General features: G+C 48.1%; 1 protein-coding gene across 9 annotated transcripts in view; it reads right to left on the bottom strand.

The window, feature by feature from the left end:
- Positions 1-3,418: 3,418 nt before the first annotated feature.
- Ubox5 (U-box domain containing 5) overlaps positions 3,419-20,014 on the bottom strand; it is a 38,436-nt gene continuing 21,840 nt past the window's right edge. For 3 of the 9 annotated variants that reach the window (XM_050133629.1, XM_050133613.1, XM_050133624.1), the window contains 5 exons: positions 14,602-14,895; positions 12,461-12,555; positions 10,448-11,633; positions 7,790-7,951; positions 4,858-5,496 (listed from right to left, as the gene is read on the bottom strand). In XM_050133629.1, coding sequence (XP_049989586.1) covers positions 5,288-5,496; positions 7,790-7,951; positions 10,448-11,633; positions 12,461-12,514 — 1,611 coding nt within the window. In that variant the 5' untranslated portion in view covers positions 12,515-12,555; positions 14,602-14,895 and the 3' untranslated portion in view covers positions 4,858-5,287. Of the gene's footprint in view, positions 4,106-4,857; positions 5,497-5,850; positions 6,030-7,789; positions 7,952-10,447; positions 11,634-12,460; positions 12,556-14,601; positions 14,896-15,801; positions 16,386-20,014 lie in introns of those variants that run through there. The other 6 variants (XM_050133653.1, XM_050133646.1, XM_050133619.1 and 3 more) reach the window with 5 other exon arrangements.

Genomic DNA, 20,014 nt, shown 5'->3' with positions numbered 1-20,014 from the left:
GCCAGAAGAGGGCATTGAATCCCCCTGGACCTGAAGTTGCTACACATGGCTGTGAGATGCCCCACGGGTGTTGGCATTGACCGAGGTCCTCTGAAGAGCAGCCAGTGTTCTTAACTGCTAGGCCATCACTCCAGCCCCTATACTAAATTTTTTTTTGTTTTGTTTTGTTTTGTTTTTCGAGACAGGGTTTCTCTGTGGCTTTGGAGCCTGTCCTGGAACTAGCTCTGTAGACCAGGCTGGTCTTGAACTCACAGAGATCCGCCTGCCTCTGCCTCCCGAGTGCTGGGATTAAAGGCGTGCGCCACCATCGCCTGGCTCCCTAATATTAATTTTTGAAATTAATTTTGTTCTTTGATAATTTCATACATGCATGTAATGCATTCTGATGACTCTCGCCTCCATCACCTCCCTCCATCCTGTCCCCCCTCCACCCTCTCCCTCCATCCTGTCACCACCCTCCACCTCCCTCACCCCACTCCAACCCTCTGCCAGTCTCAGTCTCCTCAGATTCACAACTTTTGGGTTGGGTTTTTTGTTTTATTTGTTGTTGTTTTGAAAGCATTTCTCTGTGTAGCCATGGCTGTCCTGAAACTCACTCTGTAGCCCAGGCTGGCCTCGAACTCAAGAGATTCACCTGCCTCTGCCTCCTGAGTGCTGGGATTAAAGATCAGTGTCACCAAGCCCAGTTGGCATTTTCTGTTTGGTTGGTTGGTTTTTGAGATAGGATCTTGTTATGCTGCCCACTCTGATCTGAATTCAGGGGCTCAGCTGAACCTTCTGTTTCAACATAGGCAGCTGGGGCTATAACCATGCCCTGAGGCAGCAATTCTTTCCATATTTTCCATTAGAATTTTTGGGTTAGAATCTTCGAGGGAAAGTGACTAGGTCATGCATCCACAGCTTGGCTAGCCTGTCACACCCCCTCCCTAGAGCCTGTACCCTTCGTGCTCCCTCCAGCAGGACTTAACAGAGCTTGTGAAGGCACCGCTCACCCACAGGCTGGAGTTAAAACACTGCGACTTCATCAGAACCAGTTTGCCTCTCTCTGACAAGTTGCTCATTCTGTCCCTTTAACCATCCTCACCCTTCTAGTGATTCTCAAACTACTTACTCACATGCTGAAAAGTCCACTAGCTGACTTTTTTTTCCCCTTCTGAGACAGGGTTTCATGTACCCAGGCTGCCCTCAAATCTGGTATACAGTCAAGGGCAACTTTGAACTTCTGATTTTCCTCTCTACCGCCTGACTGCTGGTATTAAGGCCATGTGTCTCCACGTCTAGTTTATGCAGTGCTGGGGATGGAGCCCAGAGCTTCGTGAGCGCTAAGCAAGCAGTCTCCCTCTTTATCGGTCATGTCACCTTTACACTAATTCTCATACCCAATCGGACCTACTTTGGGAATTCTGTTTCTTTAATCTATCATGGATTAGTTCTTCCAAAGACAGCCAAGCCCGGCTCAGGGCTCTGCTTATTGAGCACACTGCAGTGGACAAAGGGCTGAGTACTAAGCTAAACTGGGCCCCAAACTTCAAGCTTTTCCTGGTGACTCTGGCTGTTCTTCCAGTAAGCTTGATAGGAAGAGTGAGCAGGCGTTTGTGCACAGAATAGCTTGTACGCATGCTCTATCTACAGCTCTTGGGGCTGGAGAGGTAGTTCGGGGGTTAGATGCTCTTCCTCCCAGCACCCACTGTCTGCTGGCTCACAACTCCCTAGAACTCCAGTTCCAGGGGATCTGATATCCTCTTCTGGCCACCACGGAGTGCATGTGTGTACCCACACATTTAGGCACGTATAAAAGCCCTCATATTTTCGGCTGGGGTTGTGGCCTAGTAGTAGCTTACTTGCCTCATGTGCCTGAGGCCTGGGGTTTGATTGCTCAGCACAGGTGCCCAGTGGTTGGCTCCCTTTAGAGAAGTGTTGGAAGACACACCACCAGCATGTTTGGAGTGGTGGCAGTAGTGCCGTTTTGTTGCTAGGTGACACCAGCAGCGGGAACAAGCTGTCCCCTCCTCCACCTTCACCCCTGTGCCCTCTGGAGAGCCTCTCTGCTGAGCAGATGATGAGGATGGTGCATGGGGTGAACACTTGCCTAGAATGAGACCCTGGGTGTCATCCAGAGAATGGGGTAGGGGGCAGGGGGCAGGCAGAGCCACTTCAGCAGGTAGAGCCCCAGGCGGTGGTCAAGGGTTAGTACAGAGTGGGGTTCAAGCCAGCCTGTACTCTCCCCTCCATTTAGGGGTGTCCTGTCCTAGGAGAAAGGTTCTATGAGGCGACAGGCAGGCCGGTTTCACTGTTACATCTTGGCCTTGTGCTGTGAGCATGCCGAACTGTGATGGCAGAGCTGGTCCTGTATTCCAACTGTCCAGACCAGTAGCTTACAGGAAATGTGGCTTCTCTCTGCAGCACAAGGGCTGGGAATACAGGTATGAGCCATGACACCCAGATTCTAAAACAGTCAGTAACTGAAGCTGACTGTTCTGAACTGTGTGGCTTTGGCCAGTCCCCAGCCCAGCTCTCCCCTTTCCACTCAGGACCCAAGAGAAGATGCTGCATGTGCACCGCGGCCTCGAGGCCAGGTGAGAAGACAGCAGGTCTCAATGGGGGCAGAGCGGGGAAGCTGGGGGCCAGGCCCTCCTTAATCCCCACAGGAGCTCTGTGGGAGGCCAGCCCACAGAATCCCCACTCCTACCCCGGTGGCCATCACAATGGCTTTCAGGACAGCGTCACAATGGCACTGGCAGGGGGAGGCTGCTTTCTTTGTCTGCAGACCTAGTTACAGGAACTCCAGCGTCAGAAACCCTGTTTCCTGAGGGGAATGAAAAGGAGCCCAGCATTTGAGTGGCCTCAAGATGGAGACCCATAGGAAGAAGTCGAATAGGTGTGGGGCTGGGTGCTCCAAGTCAGCCTCAGGAGCCCAGAACTGCTGGTCCCAGCTGCCCCCCTGCAGGGAGGAGGGGTTCTCTTTGAGCACTGAGCAGCTGCTGGTCTTTTTCCTGGCTGTCTGGTTCTTCTATTTCTTCTGCTTCCAAGACTAATTTGGACAGAGCCTCCCTTCCGCCTGCTCAGGGGGTGGCTGAGGGTCAGAGCCTCGGCCCCACAGGACAGCTCATCAGGCCTCACCTGCTCGCCTAGGGAGTGAAGACCCAGAGCCTATGGTTGCTGTGGCCTGTCACCTCAAGCTGGCCTGCTTCTGGTTCAGAAGACGACAGGGCAGCATGTCCACAGCTGGTCTCCAGCCTCGCACCTCCACTGCCTACTTGACCCCATTACCAGGCAAAGACCAGGACAGGAAGGCTGTCTGGTGAAGGCGAAGCTGTGGCTGAGTCTTCTTGGTCAGTGGAGTTGAGCTCTGCATGTTGACTGGGAAGCTAGTTTATGCCTGGTCCCAGGTGCAGTCTCTAATGAGAAATAAAACGCCATGGGGCCAAATCGCGTATTTCTTTTTATTTTGGTGTCTTTGAGACAGTGTTTGCTACAGAGCCCAGGCTGGCCTTTACGCTTGCACTACACCAGGCTTTCATTCTTGCGTTCTAGGGAAGAAAACCAGAGCTCTGTGGTGCTGGCAAGGGTGGGGGTGGGGGTCAGATCTTGAAGAGAAAAGCTTAATCATATTAATGGTGTGGGATGGTTCCCCACTGGACTCAGGCTAGGTCCTGCCCACCCCAAAGGCTTTCAGACCTTGTTGTCCAACAGAGCAGGACAGGCACCTCTGGTAGAGCTGCAGAGTTCTTTGGGGGCTCTTGGGAGTTGGGGGCAGACATAGCTCCCAACACTCACACTGAGGGGTAAAGGCTGAGTGAGAAGTGGGTTACTCCGGAGACCATGAGAGGTTGTGGGGAGGTTCTTACCCCAAACCATGCCCTCTGTAGTTGTGCGGCTAAGGACAGAGCACATGGCAGGGCAGCTCAGACGTGGAGTAGCGATGTGCAGGGGGCCTGTCTGTGCAGACCCTGGTGTCTCACACGAAGGGCAGCACAGCAGGCACTGGTGGTGTGGTGTGTAGGAGAACGGAGGTGACAATCCCCTACTGGCCACCTCCGTGGAAAAGTCCCCCGGGAACTCTGAAAGCAGATTCCCTAAGCCTCAGGACTGAGCTCTGGGCCACCTGTAGGAACGAAGAACATGCGGTTCAAGGGGCTGTGATGTATCTCAAAGACAAGGTGGAGCATGCCTGCAAGGGGTTGGGGACAGTGTTGGTGACCTGCATAGATATCCTTCTAAGCTCTTGACAGTGAACAGACCTGTATGGAATCCTTGTTTTCTTTGGGACTCCGTAAGGTTTCATTTTAAATGGGGGGAAAAATGCACCCTCAGGAGGCAAAGAGGTGGTTCAGGGAGTAGAGGAGACTGCGACCACATAGGCTGGGGAGTGAGCCAACTCCTGAACTGTCCTGACGCCTACAGGCACACCATGGCACCCACGTGCCCATGCGCATACACACAATTTGTTAAAAACGTGGCCTATAAACCAGTATCTTCCTGCAATGGGCTATATAGAGAACAGGAATCTCCTTCAGAGAGTGGCTCCAGGAGCAACCAGACACACTCTGGCACCTGGCCTGATGGAAGCCACTGCCCCTCCCCTGGCACTGACACACCCATGCCAGACAGATCTAAGCCACTGCCTGACAGCTGGCAGCAACTGCACATGGCTGTCCTGTCCCGTGTGCTGGGAGGAAGCCTCAGTGAATGTCAACTGCCATTTTATTAAGGCTCCAAGTGTCTGCAGGGGAGGGGGGTACACATGGCTAAGTCATGTGCCCTACCATGGTCTGCTTCTGCATGACTCTGAGGCAGAGAAGGCTGTATGAGGTCCCAAGTCACAGTCTACTGAGCGCCATCCACAAAACTCCATCAGAAGGTTGTGTGCAGCCAGGTGGTGGTGGTGCACACCTTTAATCTCAGCACTTGGGAGGCAGAGGCAGGTGAATCTCTGTGAGTTTGAGATCAGCCTGGTCTACAGAGCAAGTTCCAGGACAGCCAGGGCTGTTACACAGAGAAACTGTGGTACAGACACCATGGGTACCGGGGTAGTGCTGCTGAACAGTTTGGCTCTGGTTGGAGAGTGGCAAGGTAGGCCAGGGAGAACAGGGATGTCCCCCCAGCCCAGCCTATGGCTTTATTATCCTGTGTTGTCTAAGCAGGAGGGGGTGTCCTGACCCAGCCCCTGTAATACACCATGAGGTGCTAAAACCCAGGAGAGAACAGGGCCACTGGGATCCTGCTCTTGCTTCCTTCACCTGCAGGTCTCCCACAAAATGGGGCTTCTTCAGTTGAGGCTGGTCCCTCAAAAATGGACCCGCAGGACATCCTGGCTGGTGACTGGCTGCTGGCAGGCTGCACACACCATGGGCTGGGAGCGCTGCTGCTCACTCAGGCAGGATCGGCACAGGAGGTGGCCACAGCGCAGCTGGTACACAGGCTCCGTCGTGCAGTAGGAGGAAAACGCTCTTTTGCAGGAGGCACATCCTGGACCACAGACACTCCTGGGGTGCTCTGGTGAGTCAGAAGAACAAGGAAGGGTCAGGTGAGGCTGTTCCTCAGTCAGCTGGGAACTGGCATGCCTCTCTTCTGCCATCTTTATCAATCTTGGTGCTGTCTATGAGTGCTTAAGAACTGGCCTCTAAATGCAGTGCATGGGAGCAGACAAAGTGTATACTCCTCCACCAAAGCTTACCCTGACAAGATTAGCTGCAAGAAGAGGGAAAAACACAATGTGGCCCAAATATCAGAGTCAGAACAGTCAGGGTGGAGGGAAATCACCAGAGGGGCACTTCAATCTGTCAGGAGCTGCCTTCTAACCCCTCAGCTCCTTTCTGGAACTGCCCTGGCCTTGGGTGGGCCCCCCCCCCCACCTGAAGATTCACTACAGATTCCCTTGATGTGATCCAGAGGAAAGGAGGAAAGGTCTACACCATAGGACAGTGGGGCTTTGATTCATACCATGTGAATCTTAAGAGGTGGAACACCTCTGCGATCGTTAGCTGTGAAAGACTCTGTAAGGACGATGGGGATGCTGAGCACAGGAGCTGCAGGGAGTTCACAGGGAAGAGGATTCAGGATTGGTAGCAGGGTGTTCCTCAGAACCACAGCAAAGAAAAGCATAAAAGGGCTGAGGAGATGGCTCAGTGGACAGAAGGACTTCCTGTGTGATGACCTGAGTTCCATCCCTGGCACCCACAGTGGAGGAGAACCAACTTCTGAGAGTTGTCTCTTCACCTCCACATGTGTGCTGTGCACCTGTGCACTGTGTACAGGCACACTCACAAATGAGAGCATACAAGGACCTAATCATGAGTGAGGACACTGGAGGAAAAACGGACTCCTATGGTGAAAGCTTGCCAAGTGGAAGACAGGCTCTTTACCAACACAGGCTCAGAGGGTGCTGGGGGGGAGAGCTTTGAAAGCAGACAGTGCAGTTCAGAGTGGCTGGAGATGCCAATGAGAAGGGTCCCAGCAGCTGTCAGGGAGGGAAGGAGAGGAAGGGGTCACGAGAGCAGCACTAGGTGAGGGCTCTCGCTGGCAGGAACTCTAGCAGGGGAACTCAAAAGCAATGGCTGGGAAGAAGCTGCATCGTCTGAAGGCCAAAACAAAGAGAAGGTAAAGCCAGTCAGGCTGGCCGATCACACCCCTGGATGCTGCCAGGACAAGCAGCCGTGAGACTGGCAGTTTTCCTGGGCACTTTGAAAGACATGCTTTTGGAAATAGTTAGGAAGCAACAATCAGAGTAGGGAGAGTGTGATGGAGACCCAGGGGACAGGAGGGACGGGCTCTGCACCAGCAGGAGCAATCAACAGCCAGCCTGAGCAGCCCCACCAGGTTTCATTTTGTCCTTTGCTTAAAAAAGGGGACTGGGGAGCTGGAGAGATAGCTCAATGGTTAGAGAGCTCTGGTTACTCTTGCAGGACCCTGGGTTCAGTTTTAAGGACCCACATGGTGGCTCACAGGTATCTGCAACTCCTGTTTCAGGAGATCTGACACTTTCTTCTGATCTCCACCAGGTATGGACATGGTACATATGCATACACACAGGAAAAACATTCATACACATAAAATTAAAACGCCTTTAATCCCAGCACTCGGGAGGCAGAGGCAGGCGGATCTCTGTGAGTTCGAGACCAGCCTGGTCTACAAGAGCTAGTTCCAGGACAGGCTCCAAAACCACAGCGAAACCCTGTCTCAAAAAACCAAAAAAAAAAAAAAATTAGTCAATTCCTCACTTTGTATGTACCTTACAATATGACCCTAGGTTGTTTTGTTTTTGTTGTTGTTGTTGTTGGGCAAAATTTGGGCCATTAATCTACCTCTGGTGCTTTTTTAGTACAATGATAAAAATGTTACCAAGAAGAGAGAAGATGACCTCTGAAACCTAAACCTTTCTTCATATGTAGATGAAATAGCCCGGATATCAGACGAAGGGAAGATCAGGACCATCAAAGTCCCAGGAGAGAACTACTACAGCCAAGTGTGGTGTGCACCTTTGTAATCCCAGCACTTGGGGACTGGAAAGTTCAAGGCCAGCAAGACCCCATGTCAAAAAAAAATCGAAACAAACCTACAGTAAAGGACAGTCAGGCAGAGTCCACAGAATGACAGGGTCAACTAAAGATCTTGCCTGTGATGAGTCCCATTTCCAGGCAGCCCCTCAAACCCTTCTGGAGAAGACAGAGAAAAGCTCTCTCTCCAGAATGGGAATTACAATAAGCGGGCTGGCTATGCAGACCCACAGCACACGAAGACTAGGCCCAGCATACTCCACAGGCAGATGCTAGGGCTCACAGAGGATTACCGTAGCTGGTGTCTGGCCTCCTGGCAGTACTGCTCCCTCTTGTGCCCAGCTGCTGGAGCTGCCCCTTGGAGAGACGGGCAGTAAAGGAAGGCATGGAGCCAAGGGTGGAAGACAAGGCGATTTCCAAACTCTGCGACAGCTTCTGCTCATGGGACACTGGACCTGTGGGAGACACAGAGATCATGGCATCCAGGAAGGCTCAGCAAGAGACGGACACTCTTCCAACTTCAGACATGTGAATATGAAGAAAACCTCTTCCTGTGTCTCCCAGGACTGTGAAGGCAGAACAAAGAGCCAAAGTCCTGGGAATCCTGCCGCCTCCCCATCTAAAATGCTTTCAAAGCTTGAGGCTTTCTCTAACTTTCCCCTAAACAAAGTGTTGTGCAGGACAGAGCCATCTGGAGGCTTTGATACAGAACTGCACCTCCTTTTTCTTCCTTCCCTCATTCATTCTGTGGTGCTGGGGATATAGTCCTGGACTTGTGCCTTTCAGACAGCCACCCTACTTCTCAGCTACATCCCAAGCCCGTGTTACATTTTGAAAGGCCTGCCTGCTGGCCCAAGAAATGATGAGACAGCAGACACCAGCTCTGCACAGTACCCACACTCTCTATCCTCTGCCTCAGCGTACTTCCCTTTCCTTTCCCCCGCATTCTTTGAGACAGGGGTATCACTATGTAGCCCATGCTGTCCTCAAACTCAAACTCATGCTGATTCTTCCGCCTCTGCCTCTTGAATACTGGAAATACAGGCATTTGCTACCATACTTTTCTATTTAAAAAAGAAAAGCTAAGTGGTGGTGCATGCTTTTAATCCCAGTACTCAGGAGACAGAGGCAGGGGAATCTCTGTGAGTTCAAGGCCAGCCTGGTCTACAAAGCAAGTTCCAGGACAGTCAGAGTTGTTAACAGAGAAACCCTGTCTCCAAAAACAACAAACAAACAAACAAGCAAGCTCAAGCACTAGGGAAACAGCTCTGTTAGCACAGTGCTTTCAATATCAGCATGAGGAGCTGAGTCTGCTCTCCCAAATCTGTGTCAAATATCCAGGAGCACTGATCACACCTGTAATCCCAGTGCTGGGGAGACAGAGACAGGCAGATGCCTTGAGCTTGCTGGTCATGCAAGCCTGACAACCCAAGTTCAATCACACAACCCACAGTGGAAGAGAATAACTAAGCCCTGCAAGTTGTCCTCTGACCTACACACACACAGCATGGCACATGAGTACCTGTGGGAGCATGTGAGCACATGCGCATGTGCACACATGCACGCGTGCGCGCGCGCGCACACACACACACACACACAAAATACTTGTGAGGTGGAGGTAGAAGAATCATAAATTCAAAATCATCCTAATATAGAGAATTCTGGTCCAGCCTAGGTTTATAAGACCCTGTCTCAACAAAAGGCCGTCTCTAAAACTCTCCATTTAAGCTCGGCGGTGGTGGCACACAACTTTAATACCAGCACTCGGGAGACAACGTGGATCTCTAAATTTGAGGCTAGTCTGGTCTATAGACAGCAGCCAGAAAAAAGGCAATTTTTCTTGCTTAATAACTGATGTAAGGGCCCAGACTACTGGGGAGGTTGCTACCCCTGGGCAGGCGGGCCCTGGTGATAAGAAAGCAGTGTGACAAGACATGATGAGCAAGGAGTAAGCAGCACTGTGGCTTCTGCTTCAGTTCCACCCCCAGGCTCTGCTCTCAAGTCATTCAGGGCAGTGTGACCTGAGAACTGGAGATGAACCCTTTCCTCTGCAGGTTTTAGTCACGGTGTTTAATCACAGCAGGAGAAATCTAACTAAGACAGTGACTGATGCGAAACTGATGATCTGAGCTCTAGCTCCGAAAGCTGTTATCACATACAACCCCACGACAAAAAGCTTGTAATTGATCTTAGATTCCAAACCCCACTAACTTTTACTTCGCTTCAACGTGGCATTTAAAATCTTACTGAGTGAAACAAAGTGGTATAAACCTGTAATTCCAAAACCGGAAGGCAGAGGCAGGAGGGCTGTCCCAAATCTGAGGCCAACCTTGTCTATAAAATGATTTAGTTAAGGGGTCTGGAGAGATTGCTCAGAGGTTAAGACCACTGACTGTTCTTCTAAAGGTCCTGAGTTCAATCCCCAGCAACCACATAGTGGCTCATAACCATTTGTAATGAGATCTGGTACCCTCTTCTGGACTGTAGGGATACATGTAGGCAGAACATTTCAAAAAAGAAAAAAAAATCCCCTCTGGGAAGACTAGACATAGTATCCCACAGACATATGACATATAGAGGTTTCAGAAAAGAAGACATGGACTGCTTTAAGGGACCTACTGTTTCTCCTTCCAGCAGATCAGAATGGAGGACTCAAGACAGGAAAAGGCATTGATCTTGTTAGAAAAGACATCGAGAACACAAAGCAGGCAAGTCCACCAATGCAAGGAAGAGGACACAGAACATGAAGACGGAACTCCAATAGTCAGATGTGGGCTTACACTTGCAGTCTGAGCACTAAGAGATCGAGGCAGGAGGATCCGCACAATTCAAAACTGAGATACCCTACAAAATGAAAAGCAGCATGGCCCCCAGCTTCATAAACTTAAGTTAGTAAAGCACAAAGCCGAGAACAGCAGCATCACGTCAGCAGGTGGACACGGGGGAGTTACCTGCTGAACAGTCCATATCCGTCAGGCCGAGTTCACTGGGGGCTTTCATCTTCTTAGCAGTGGGCTCTGAGGTAGTGGGTGAGAGCAGAGGGCTTGTGGGAGAGGAAGCGGCATTCATGCCAAGGCTGTGTTCAGCCTGCTCCTGCTTCCTTTTCCTTGAGGGCAGAGTAATGACAGAAGGGGTCATTGCTGATGCAGTTTGTGCTCTCCCAAGCAGATGGCAGCCAGAAATAGAGTGCTGGAGTAGGAAACGGTCGATCCGGGCCTTCAGGGAGGGATGAGGTAGCGGGTGGGACTGTGGGGTAAAGGCTAACCCTGTGAACGGGTCACTGGGCACTCGGCCCCAGGTAGCTTCACTGAGGTTACACTTCTCCAGAGTGCTCTGGTCAATGACCTTGCCTGACGGCAGCAGCATGGGGCACGGCATGATCTCCAGGGTAATCGGATCTAGGAACTCCTCAGGCACATCATCAACCACCTCCGACATCTCCTGTAAGAGACAGGGAGCCTGCTGGCCCTCAGACTGACCCCCAGAGTCACAGTCACTCTCCATGGGCGAGGCTGGGGTGTGCAGACCCAAGTCCTTCGGCAGGCTTCCTGATGCTATCAACAAGACACTATTGATTACCTCCTGAGAGCAGGTCTTGGCTGGCTGACCCCATACCTCTAAACGCTTTATGCAAGAGATGCCACTGCCTGTCACATGGGTGATTCCAATCTTGAGATGGGCCACATGGCTAAGGGAAAGAGCCCCTTTATTCCAGAGCTCCTGGGCTACAACAGCAGGAGAGAGGAGTGTGACTTCCATTGGGCTAAAAGGTGGCCTGGCTTTGAAGCCCCGGTGGCTGAACACCACGTGGTTCTGGTTTTTCAGCAGGACTTTGCCTACCAAGGTGAATGCCTCCTTGTCTGGGACAGACAGCTCCATTGGGTCTGTAGTCCAGCACTCGTGTGAACCCAGAGAAGCTCTGTTAGATAAGGCAGATGTGTATAATTCCAGGCCAGTGACATTCTGGCATCCGCCTGCTGTGAGATCTATATTAATCCTACAGAGTTCTACGTTAAAGGGAAAGGAAACTGTCACATAGATTGGAGGTCTAATGAAGTACTCTGTCCTAAAGCCATGGCTTCTCTTTGTGAGGTCTTCAGAGATGAGATTTTCTACTTCATAACCATCAGCTGACACCTAGATTAATGACAGAGAGAAGACACATTGATCCAAATGAAAACAACAGGTATTCAAGAATTGTCACTTACAAAAATACTTTAGATATTTATTTATTTATTTATTTATTTTTCTGTTATGTATATGGGTCTTTTGGCTGCTTGTATGTCTGTGCACCATGTGTATGCAGTGCCTATTGAAGCCAGAAGAGGGTATCAGAGCCGCTGGAATTGAAGTACTAGATGGTTGTGAGCCATCATGTGGGTGCTAGCAATTACATCTGGGTCCTCTAGAAGAACAGCTAGTATTACTTACATATATATATATACATATATATGTATATATATATATATACACACATACCACAGAAGAGGGCACCAGATCTCATTATGGATGGTTGTGAGTCACCATGTGGTTTTTTTTTTTTTTTGCCTCCCTCCTGCTAAGATTAAAGGTATTTGCCACCACACCTGACAAAAGTAAGTGAACCTTAAAAACAAAACAAACAAAAAGGCAACAATAAAACAACAGAAAACTGAGAAGGAGGGCAAGGGAAAGAGGGACAGAGCGAGGGAAAAGGAGATACTGAGTGACTGATTCCACTCTGCTATGACTGTGCATGTGCTATTGATCCACCAAGACGGTAAGTCAATTTCCCACAGAGTCACAGAGCACCTCACAGCCGTGCTCTGGGATCCGTGACTGCCCAATACTTGTCTAAATGCTGTCTGCTGGAATCCAAGGGTGAGCACACAGTAGCCTAAATCAAGGCCACACACACAAGGCAGGGAATGGGGAAAAGCACGAGAACACATTACACATTTTGTGTATATATTTGTTTGGTTTACCTTATTGCAGTGAATTCTTGGTCTGAACTGTGGGAGGCAAAGATTTATTACCATCTTTGTGGCTGAAAGAATAGCTTCCAAGCATCAGAAACAGCCTTTAAAAAAAAAGAAGTGAAACTTAATATTAGCCAGATACATTATAATTCAACTTTAAAGCCGGGCATAGTGGTACATGCTTTTGATCCCAGCACTTGGGAGGCAGAAGCAGGCAGATCTCAGTGAATTTGAGGCCAGCCTAGTATACAGAGTAAGTTCCAGGACAGGCAGAGTAACACAGAGAAATCTGCCTTGAGAACCAAAAACAAACAAACAATGATTGATCAGTTTTAAACTTTCAGGAGTTGAATCTAAAAGAGGAGCAAATAGAGCAGAAGCAGAACTTCTAGTATATTCTCCCAGTCCCACCATTTTCCTTGTGTCCTACTGATGATGGGGGAAATTACTCACCGAAAAGTTAAGAAGGCAATTTTCTTTCCTTTTAAAAACATATTTTATTTAACGTTTATGTGGGTGTCAGAAGAAGCTTCAGACACCCTGGGACTAGGGTTACAGAAGGTTGTGGACCACCATGTGGCGCTGGCAGAACCCAGGTGCTCTGCAGCCAGCGCTCCCAGCTGCAGGGCCATGTCTCCAGGCTGGAGAAGGCGATTTCTAGCCTAACTTCTACAGATGGGCAAAGCATGTCGGTTCTGCAAGGTCCCACAGGAAGGAGCCAGTGCACAGCAGCAGATAACAAGGCGGTGGTGGTGAATGGGAAGGGTCACAGAACACAATCATAGTGGTGTTGCACACTCAACCCTTGCTATTGCTTCCTTCCACACCTGGAAGAGTCGAAACTGTTTTCGAGACGGCTGTGGTGCTTTTCTTGGCTTACAGACTCTATGTAGCATGAGGGTGCTATCATGCGCTCGCATGGCATGGAATCCTCACAAGCATGGCATTTATGTCCATTTATTTAAGTATACCAGAGTCCTTTTTTTTTAATTACAAAAATTGTTACTATGTATTTATACATCCATGATGTGTGTGAGGACACATAGATCACAGCAAATGGGAGGTCAGAGGACAGACATTTTCCTCTTTCACCTCTACATGGTTCTAGGTCTCTAAAGCAGGTAGTTAAGGCTTAGGCTCGTACTGTAGGCACCTGTACCCTCTGAGCTATCTCACTGATCCTTCAGGTTCCTTCATTTAAGAAACTCCTGTAAGCCAAGCAGTGGCGCACGCCTTTAACCCCAGCACTTGGGAGGCAGAGGCAGGCAGATCTCAGTAGTTCAAGGCCAGCCTGGTCTACAAAGCAAGTTCCAGGACAGCCAGGACTACAAAAAGAAACCATAACATAAAAAACAAACGAGAGAGAGAGAGAGAGAGAGAGAGAGAGAGAGAGAGAGAGAGAGAGAGAGAGAGAGAGAGAGAGAGAAGTGATGTGGATGCATATAAGGCTCATACATGCCACAGGGTGTATGAGGAAGTCAGAGGACAACTTGGCAGGAGTTGTTTCTCTTGTTCTACTAACGGCAGGATTTAGGCCTTCAGGTTTTCATGGCAGTGCCTTTATTGGCTGCACCACCCCACCTGTGCCCAGAGTACTCAATGAATTAAAATTAGGGTGGCTTCTAAGAAAAGGCTCAGAAGTTATTTTATATATATCACTGGTTATTCTTCTAGAGTACCTAGGTTCAATTCCTAATACGCACAGGATGGTTTACAACCAATTTTCACTCCAGTCCAGGGATATCTGGTGCCTTCTGGCCTCTTCGAGCACCAGGTATGCACATGGTACAAATACCATGCAGGTAAGACAACCATACACATAAAATTTAAAAATTAATGTATGATAAAGGAATGTGGAAGTCTTTTTTGTTTGTTTTGTTTGTGTTTTTGAGATAAGGTCTCTAGTAGCCCAGGCCATGAACTTCTGATCCTCCCACCTCTACTTTTCAAGAGGTACATGCCAGCACACTGTTACGTGGAAATGAAGATTAAATCAGGGATTTCCTACATGCTAAGCAAGCACTCTACCAAATGAGTTACTTCCCCAGCCTGACCCATGGAAATCTCGATTACCCTTTTCAGCATATACTGGATCAAGTCGAGGGGAACTTTAATGGGCCCAGTGCATTGCGACTGCCTCTCCTTACCCGTGTAAGAAGAACCTTCTAGTCAAAAGTCATAGAGCTGCTCCAAGCTGCTCAACGGTAGCCAGCTCCACGAGAACATTACTGAAGCCTGAGCCTAGGACAGCAGCCCATGGACCGCCTTTCTCCGCAGAGCTTACTGAGTTGGAAGGAACACACAGAGGCTGTCCAGTCCATCCACATTAAATTCTCTTCATTGTCAGCTTCAACGCCACCTCTTGCTTTCCACCCGGTAGTGGCAGATCTTATCCCATACTACTACGTCACAGATTTCTCAGGAGTTTGGATGATCCTCACCTATAGCAAGAACAAATGGTAACACATTAATACAATTTTAGGGTTGTGGGTGGACCTCAGTGATGTGCATTTGCCTAGCTAGCATGCATGAGGTTCTGAGTTCAATCCCAAGCACCACAAATAACTTTAAAAAATACAAATTAGGGCTGAAAAGATAGCTTAGTGGTAGAGAGGTTGAGTAGTATTTGTAAAACTCTAGGTTCAATTCCTAGCATTGGAAAATCTAAAATGTGTAAAAATAGTTTAGTTGCTAAATACGGTGATCTGAGTAAGAATGGCCTCCACAGGTGCTTATGTTTGAATGGCTGGTCCCAGCTACTCAAACTGTTGAGGAGGATTTGTTGGAGGTGGTGTGTAACTGGAGGTGGTTTCAAAAGCTCACACTGGGTCCAGTCTGTCCATTTTTGTCTCTGTTTCTATCTACCTGTAACTGTGAGCTCTCAGCTATTTCTCTTGCACCATGCCTGCTACCATGCTCTTTGCCAAGATAATCAAGGCCTAAGCTCCAGAAACTGTAAGTAAGCTTTCAAATTAAGTGCTTTCTTTCTATAAGTTGCCTCGGTCATGGAGTCTCCCTCTGCAATAGAACAGTAACTATGGCACCGTATTAGTCTGCATTTTGTTGCTGAAGAAAGGGTTTAGTTGGCTTACACTTCCACATCACAGTCCATCACTGTGGGAAGTCAGGAAAGGAACTAAGAAGCAAGCTGGAGGCAGAAACCCGGAGCAGAGACCACTGAGCGCTGCAGCTTACTCGCCTCTAAACTTCACGACCTAATCCACAAACTGCTTTTTATATTCCCCAAGACCACCTGCCAGGGCTGGCACTGCCCACTGTGGGCTACACCCTCACACACAAATCATTAATCAAAAAAAATGACCCCACAGATTTGCCTACAGGCTTACCTGATAAAGGCTTTCTTTAGCTTTCGAGTCAAGGTCTCTCTATGTAGCTCTGGCTGCTCTGGAGTTCACTGTGCACACCAGCTGAGTTGGCCTCAAACTCACAGATATTTGCCTGGCTGTCTCCCCAGTGCTGGGATTAAAGGGGTGTGTCACTACAGCTGGCAGGAGGCTTTTGTTTTGCCCACATGTATAACTGTACCACATGAATTCCTGGTGCCTATGGAAGCCAGAAGGGAATCTCAGATCCCGAGACGGAAGTTACAGATGGTTACAAGCTGCCATGCGGTGGGTCCTCTGGAGGAGCAGTTATTTTCTTAACCACCAAGCCATCTCTCCAGCCCCCAATTTTCCCAACTGAAGTTCTCCTCTCTTCCCAGATGACTCTAGATTGTGTAAAGTTTATCCAAACTAACTAGCACAGTAGGACACAGGTGGCACAGCACGCCTTTCCTCAGCTGGCCCATCTCTAAGACCACTCCAGCCATTCACGTCACCAAGCTTCTTCCACTCCAGCACACGCGCATGCACCTAACTGTTCCAACACTGTGCAGAGACCACAGTAAAGTGGGACGTAGTTTTCTTAAGTTAAAACAATTATGCTCTACTCTACCTGATATGCTCCTCTTGGGGGTGGGGTGGGTTGGGGGGACGGGGAGAGAAAAGTGAGAAGGGGAGGCTTGGGGGAACTTGGGGAAACAGGAAGATTGGTATAAAGGAAGGTTGGATAGTGGAGCAGGGAAGCACATATCTTAGTTAAGGGAACCACCTTAGGGTTGGCAAGAGACTTGAACCTAGAGTGGCTTCCAGGAGCCCAATGCGATGTCCCCAGTTAGTCCCTTGGGAAGCTGAGGATAGGGAACCTGAAATGACCCTATCCTATAGCAATACTGACGAATATCTTTCATATCACCATAGAACCTTCATCTGGTGATGGATGGAGATAGAGACAGAGACCCACACTGGAGCACTGGACTGAGCTCCCAAGGTCCCATTGAGGAGCTGATGGAGGGAGAACACGAGCAAGGATGTCAGGACCACGTGGGGTGCACCCACCCACTGAGACAGTGGGGCTGATCTATTGGGAGCTCACCAAGGCCAGCTGGACTGTGACTGAAAAAGCATGGGATAAAACCGGACTCTCTGATCATGGCGAACAATGAGGGCTGATGAGAAGCCAAGGACAATGGCACGGGGTTTTGATCCTACTTCATGTTCCGGCTTGGTGGGAGCCTAGCCAGTTTGGATGTTCACCTTCCTAGACATGGACGGAGGGGGGAGGACCTTGGACTTTCCACAGGGCAGGGAACCCTGACTGCTCTTTGGATTGGAGAGGGAGGGGGAGAGGAGTGGGGGGAGAGGGAGAAGGGTGGGAGGAGGGGGAGGGAAATGGGAGGCTGGGAGGAGGCAGAAACTTTTTTTTCTTTTCCTTTTCTCAATAAAACAACAACAACAAAAAAAACCAATTATGCTCTACTCTACCTGATATGCTCCTTTTGAGATCCATGAGAAAATTTTCCCTTGTTTTCTATATTAAAATAATTGTTTTCCCCAAGAAACTCAATGTCATTAAGGTATGACAAGGGTCCTTTATTTCGGCTGCTATGAAGCAGGGATGAATCAAGTTTGGTGGCACAAGTCTTTAATCCCAGAACTAGAGGCAGATCTCTGAGTTCTAGGACAGCCAGGGCTATGTAGAGAGACTATGTCTCAAACACCAAAAACAAATTAAGAATAAAGAAAGAAAAAGGAATAAAGAAAAAGCAGTAATAAAATCTGTAGCCTGGCACTTAAATATATCTGTCTAAAATATTTATGTCATAGAGCATAAAATTGCTTTCAAATAATTTTCAAACAGGATAAAGTATAATTCAATAATAAATCATCTCCTGTAGTTGGCCTCAAGATCACTATGCAGCAACGACACACCTGACTACTGATCTTCCTCCTCCACTTTCCAAGTGTGCTACCACACCAGACCTGAGAGAAACATTTTAAGTAGATTTTTGTCTTTCCCCATTTAGTCTTAATTCAGTTTATATATATTTTTTTCTTTTTTCTGGTGTGAAGGTGTGAGATTACCTGGAACTGGAATTACAGACAGGTGTGAGCTGCCATGTGGGTGCTGGGAATTGAACCTGGGTCCTCTGGAAGAACAGTCAGTGCTCTTAACCACTGAGCCATCTCTCCAGCCCTTCAGTTTACATTTTTTAATAGATTCTACATGCTTTTAAATATTTTAATTATAATAAATGGGATCTCTAGTAATTTTTTGTTGTCTAAAGAAGGTTGGCAAGTAGTCTTGCATTCCTGACCCTCCGGTCTCCAAGGCCCTACTACCGGGGTTATAGGCATGCACCATCACACCAACTGGCGTTAATTTTGGGGGTCAATTATTCTACTTACAAGGAAATACACATTTCAGGGCCTTTATATGTGATCAGCTTATTTTTTATTTTATTTTTGAATGTTTTTGGTGGGGCTAGGCGTTGTGCTTCATGTACCCTAGGCATTCTACCACCGCCCAACATCTTCAGGGCTTTAACTCACTCAACCTAACAGATGCCAGGTAGATTTACCAAGTAATAGTGATATTACCCCAAGTAATAGTGACAGTACACTTTCTGAAGTGATAATTTCATGTGTGTGTTTAACAGTCCTGGAAATCACTCTGTAGATCAGGCTGGCCTCGAACTCACAGACAGAGATCTGTTTGCCTCTAGTTCCCAAGTGCTATGTTAGGTAATTCTTATCTTTGTCTCTGTATTACTACAACTTTCAGAATTCTATAACAGAGTTGCTATTCTTATTCATTTTCATAATAAAATGCTTTGTAGGAAAATGAAAGCCTTGGGCTGGAGAGATAGCTCAGAGGTTAAGAGCAGCGGCTGCTCTTCCAGAGGTCCTGAGTTCAATTCCCAGCAACCACAAGGTGGCTCACAACCATCTGTAATGAGATTTTTATTAACATCATAATTTTTATTTTTAATTATTTTATTTTTTTTGGGTTTTCAAGACAGGGTTTCTCAGTAGCTATGGAGCCAGTCCTGGAACTCACTCTGTAGACCAGGCTAGATTTGAACTCAAGAAATCTACCTGCCTCTGCTTCCCAAGTGCTAGAATTAAAGGTATGCACCACCACCACCTGGCAATATACTAATTCTTACATTTTCTTGAAAATTCTGAATTACATATATGCACATATGTGTATATGTAATATATTTCTTTTTATCTTATCTGACAGACCAGGATATACTAACCTATTTTTATAAACTTTTTTTTTTTTTGAGACAGGTTTTCTCTGTGTAACAGCCCTAGCTGTACTAGAACTAACTCTTGTGGTCCAGGCTAGCCTCAAACTCAGAAATATGCCTACCTCTGCCTCCCGGGTATTGAAGAATTAAAGGTGTGCGCCACCACTGCCCAGCTTTAAACTATCTTTTTAATTCCCAAGACAGGCTCTATGTGGCTTGAGACCATGTCTTATTTTGTAGCCCAGGCTGACCCTAAACCTAAGATCCTCCTGTCTTAGCCTCCTGAAGACTAGGCTTGCATACTCTACCACTGCACACAACCAAACAGTTCTTTAAATGGACAACTGAATCCTACTGTATATTCATACACTTATAAATCCTTCACAAGGCACTGAGAGATAGAGAGGAAAATGAGGTAGCCAGGTGGGAACATTACTGAGTATTATTGCAGCGGTTAGATACACGACCTCCTAAATCTGGTTCCACCAATGCTGGCTCTGTCAAGGTCTTTCGCTGGTCTAGTCTTATGAGCTACCTAGTTTCAATACCTTGATCTTTAAAGGTCAAGAACCTCCTACCTTAATGCTTTATGGGGGCAGGGGGATTCAACATACAAAAAAGACAAAGAGCCTCGCCTAGAAAAACAGCTTTCCCAGTTCTGCCAAGGAAATGGCCTTGCAACCCAAACTTACTGTAAACTCTGTCCAGTAAAATACTTTCAAACTGTAGCCTCCTTCGCCAAATGAGATCTCAAAATACAAATTGGGGACCTCAGATCACAGTTAAAGTAGTTGGCTACCCAAAGAAGTAGCTTGGCCAGATAACAAAGGAAGCCTAAGACTTGAATTCAATCCCTGTGATCCATGTTGTCAGAGGCGAGAACTGACTTCCACAAGTTGTCCTTTGACCTCCACACATGTACCATGGCATGTCTGCAACTCCCCAAAAGTGTTAAAAGGGAA

Source organism: Alexandromys fortis, unplaced genomic scaffold, assembly GCF_014885135.2.
Source record: "Alexandromys fortis isolate MF-2015 unplaced genomic scaffold, M_Fortis_MF-2015_v1.1 scaffold_6, whole genome shotgun sequence".
NCBI lineage: Eukaryota > Metazoa > Chordata > Mammalia > Rodentia > Cricetidae > Alexandromys > Alexandromys fortis.
The sequence above is the reverse complement of the archived record's forward strand: the minus strand, read 5'-3'. Positions and strand labels throughout refer to the sequence as shown.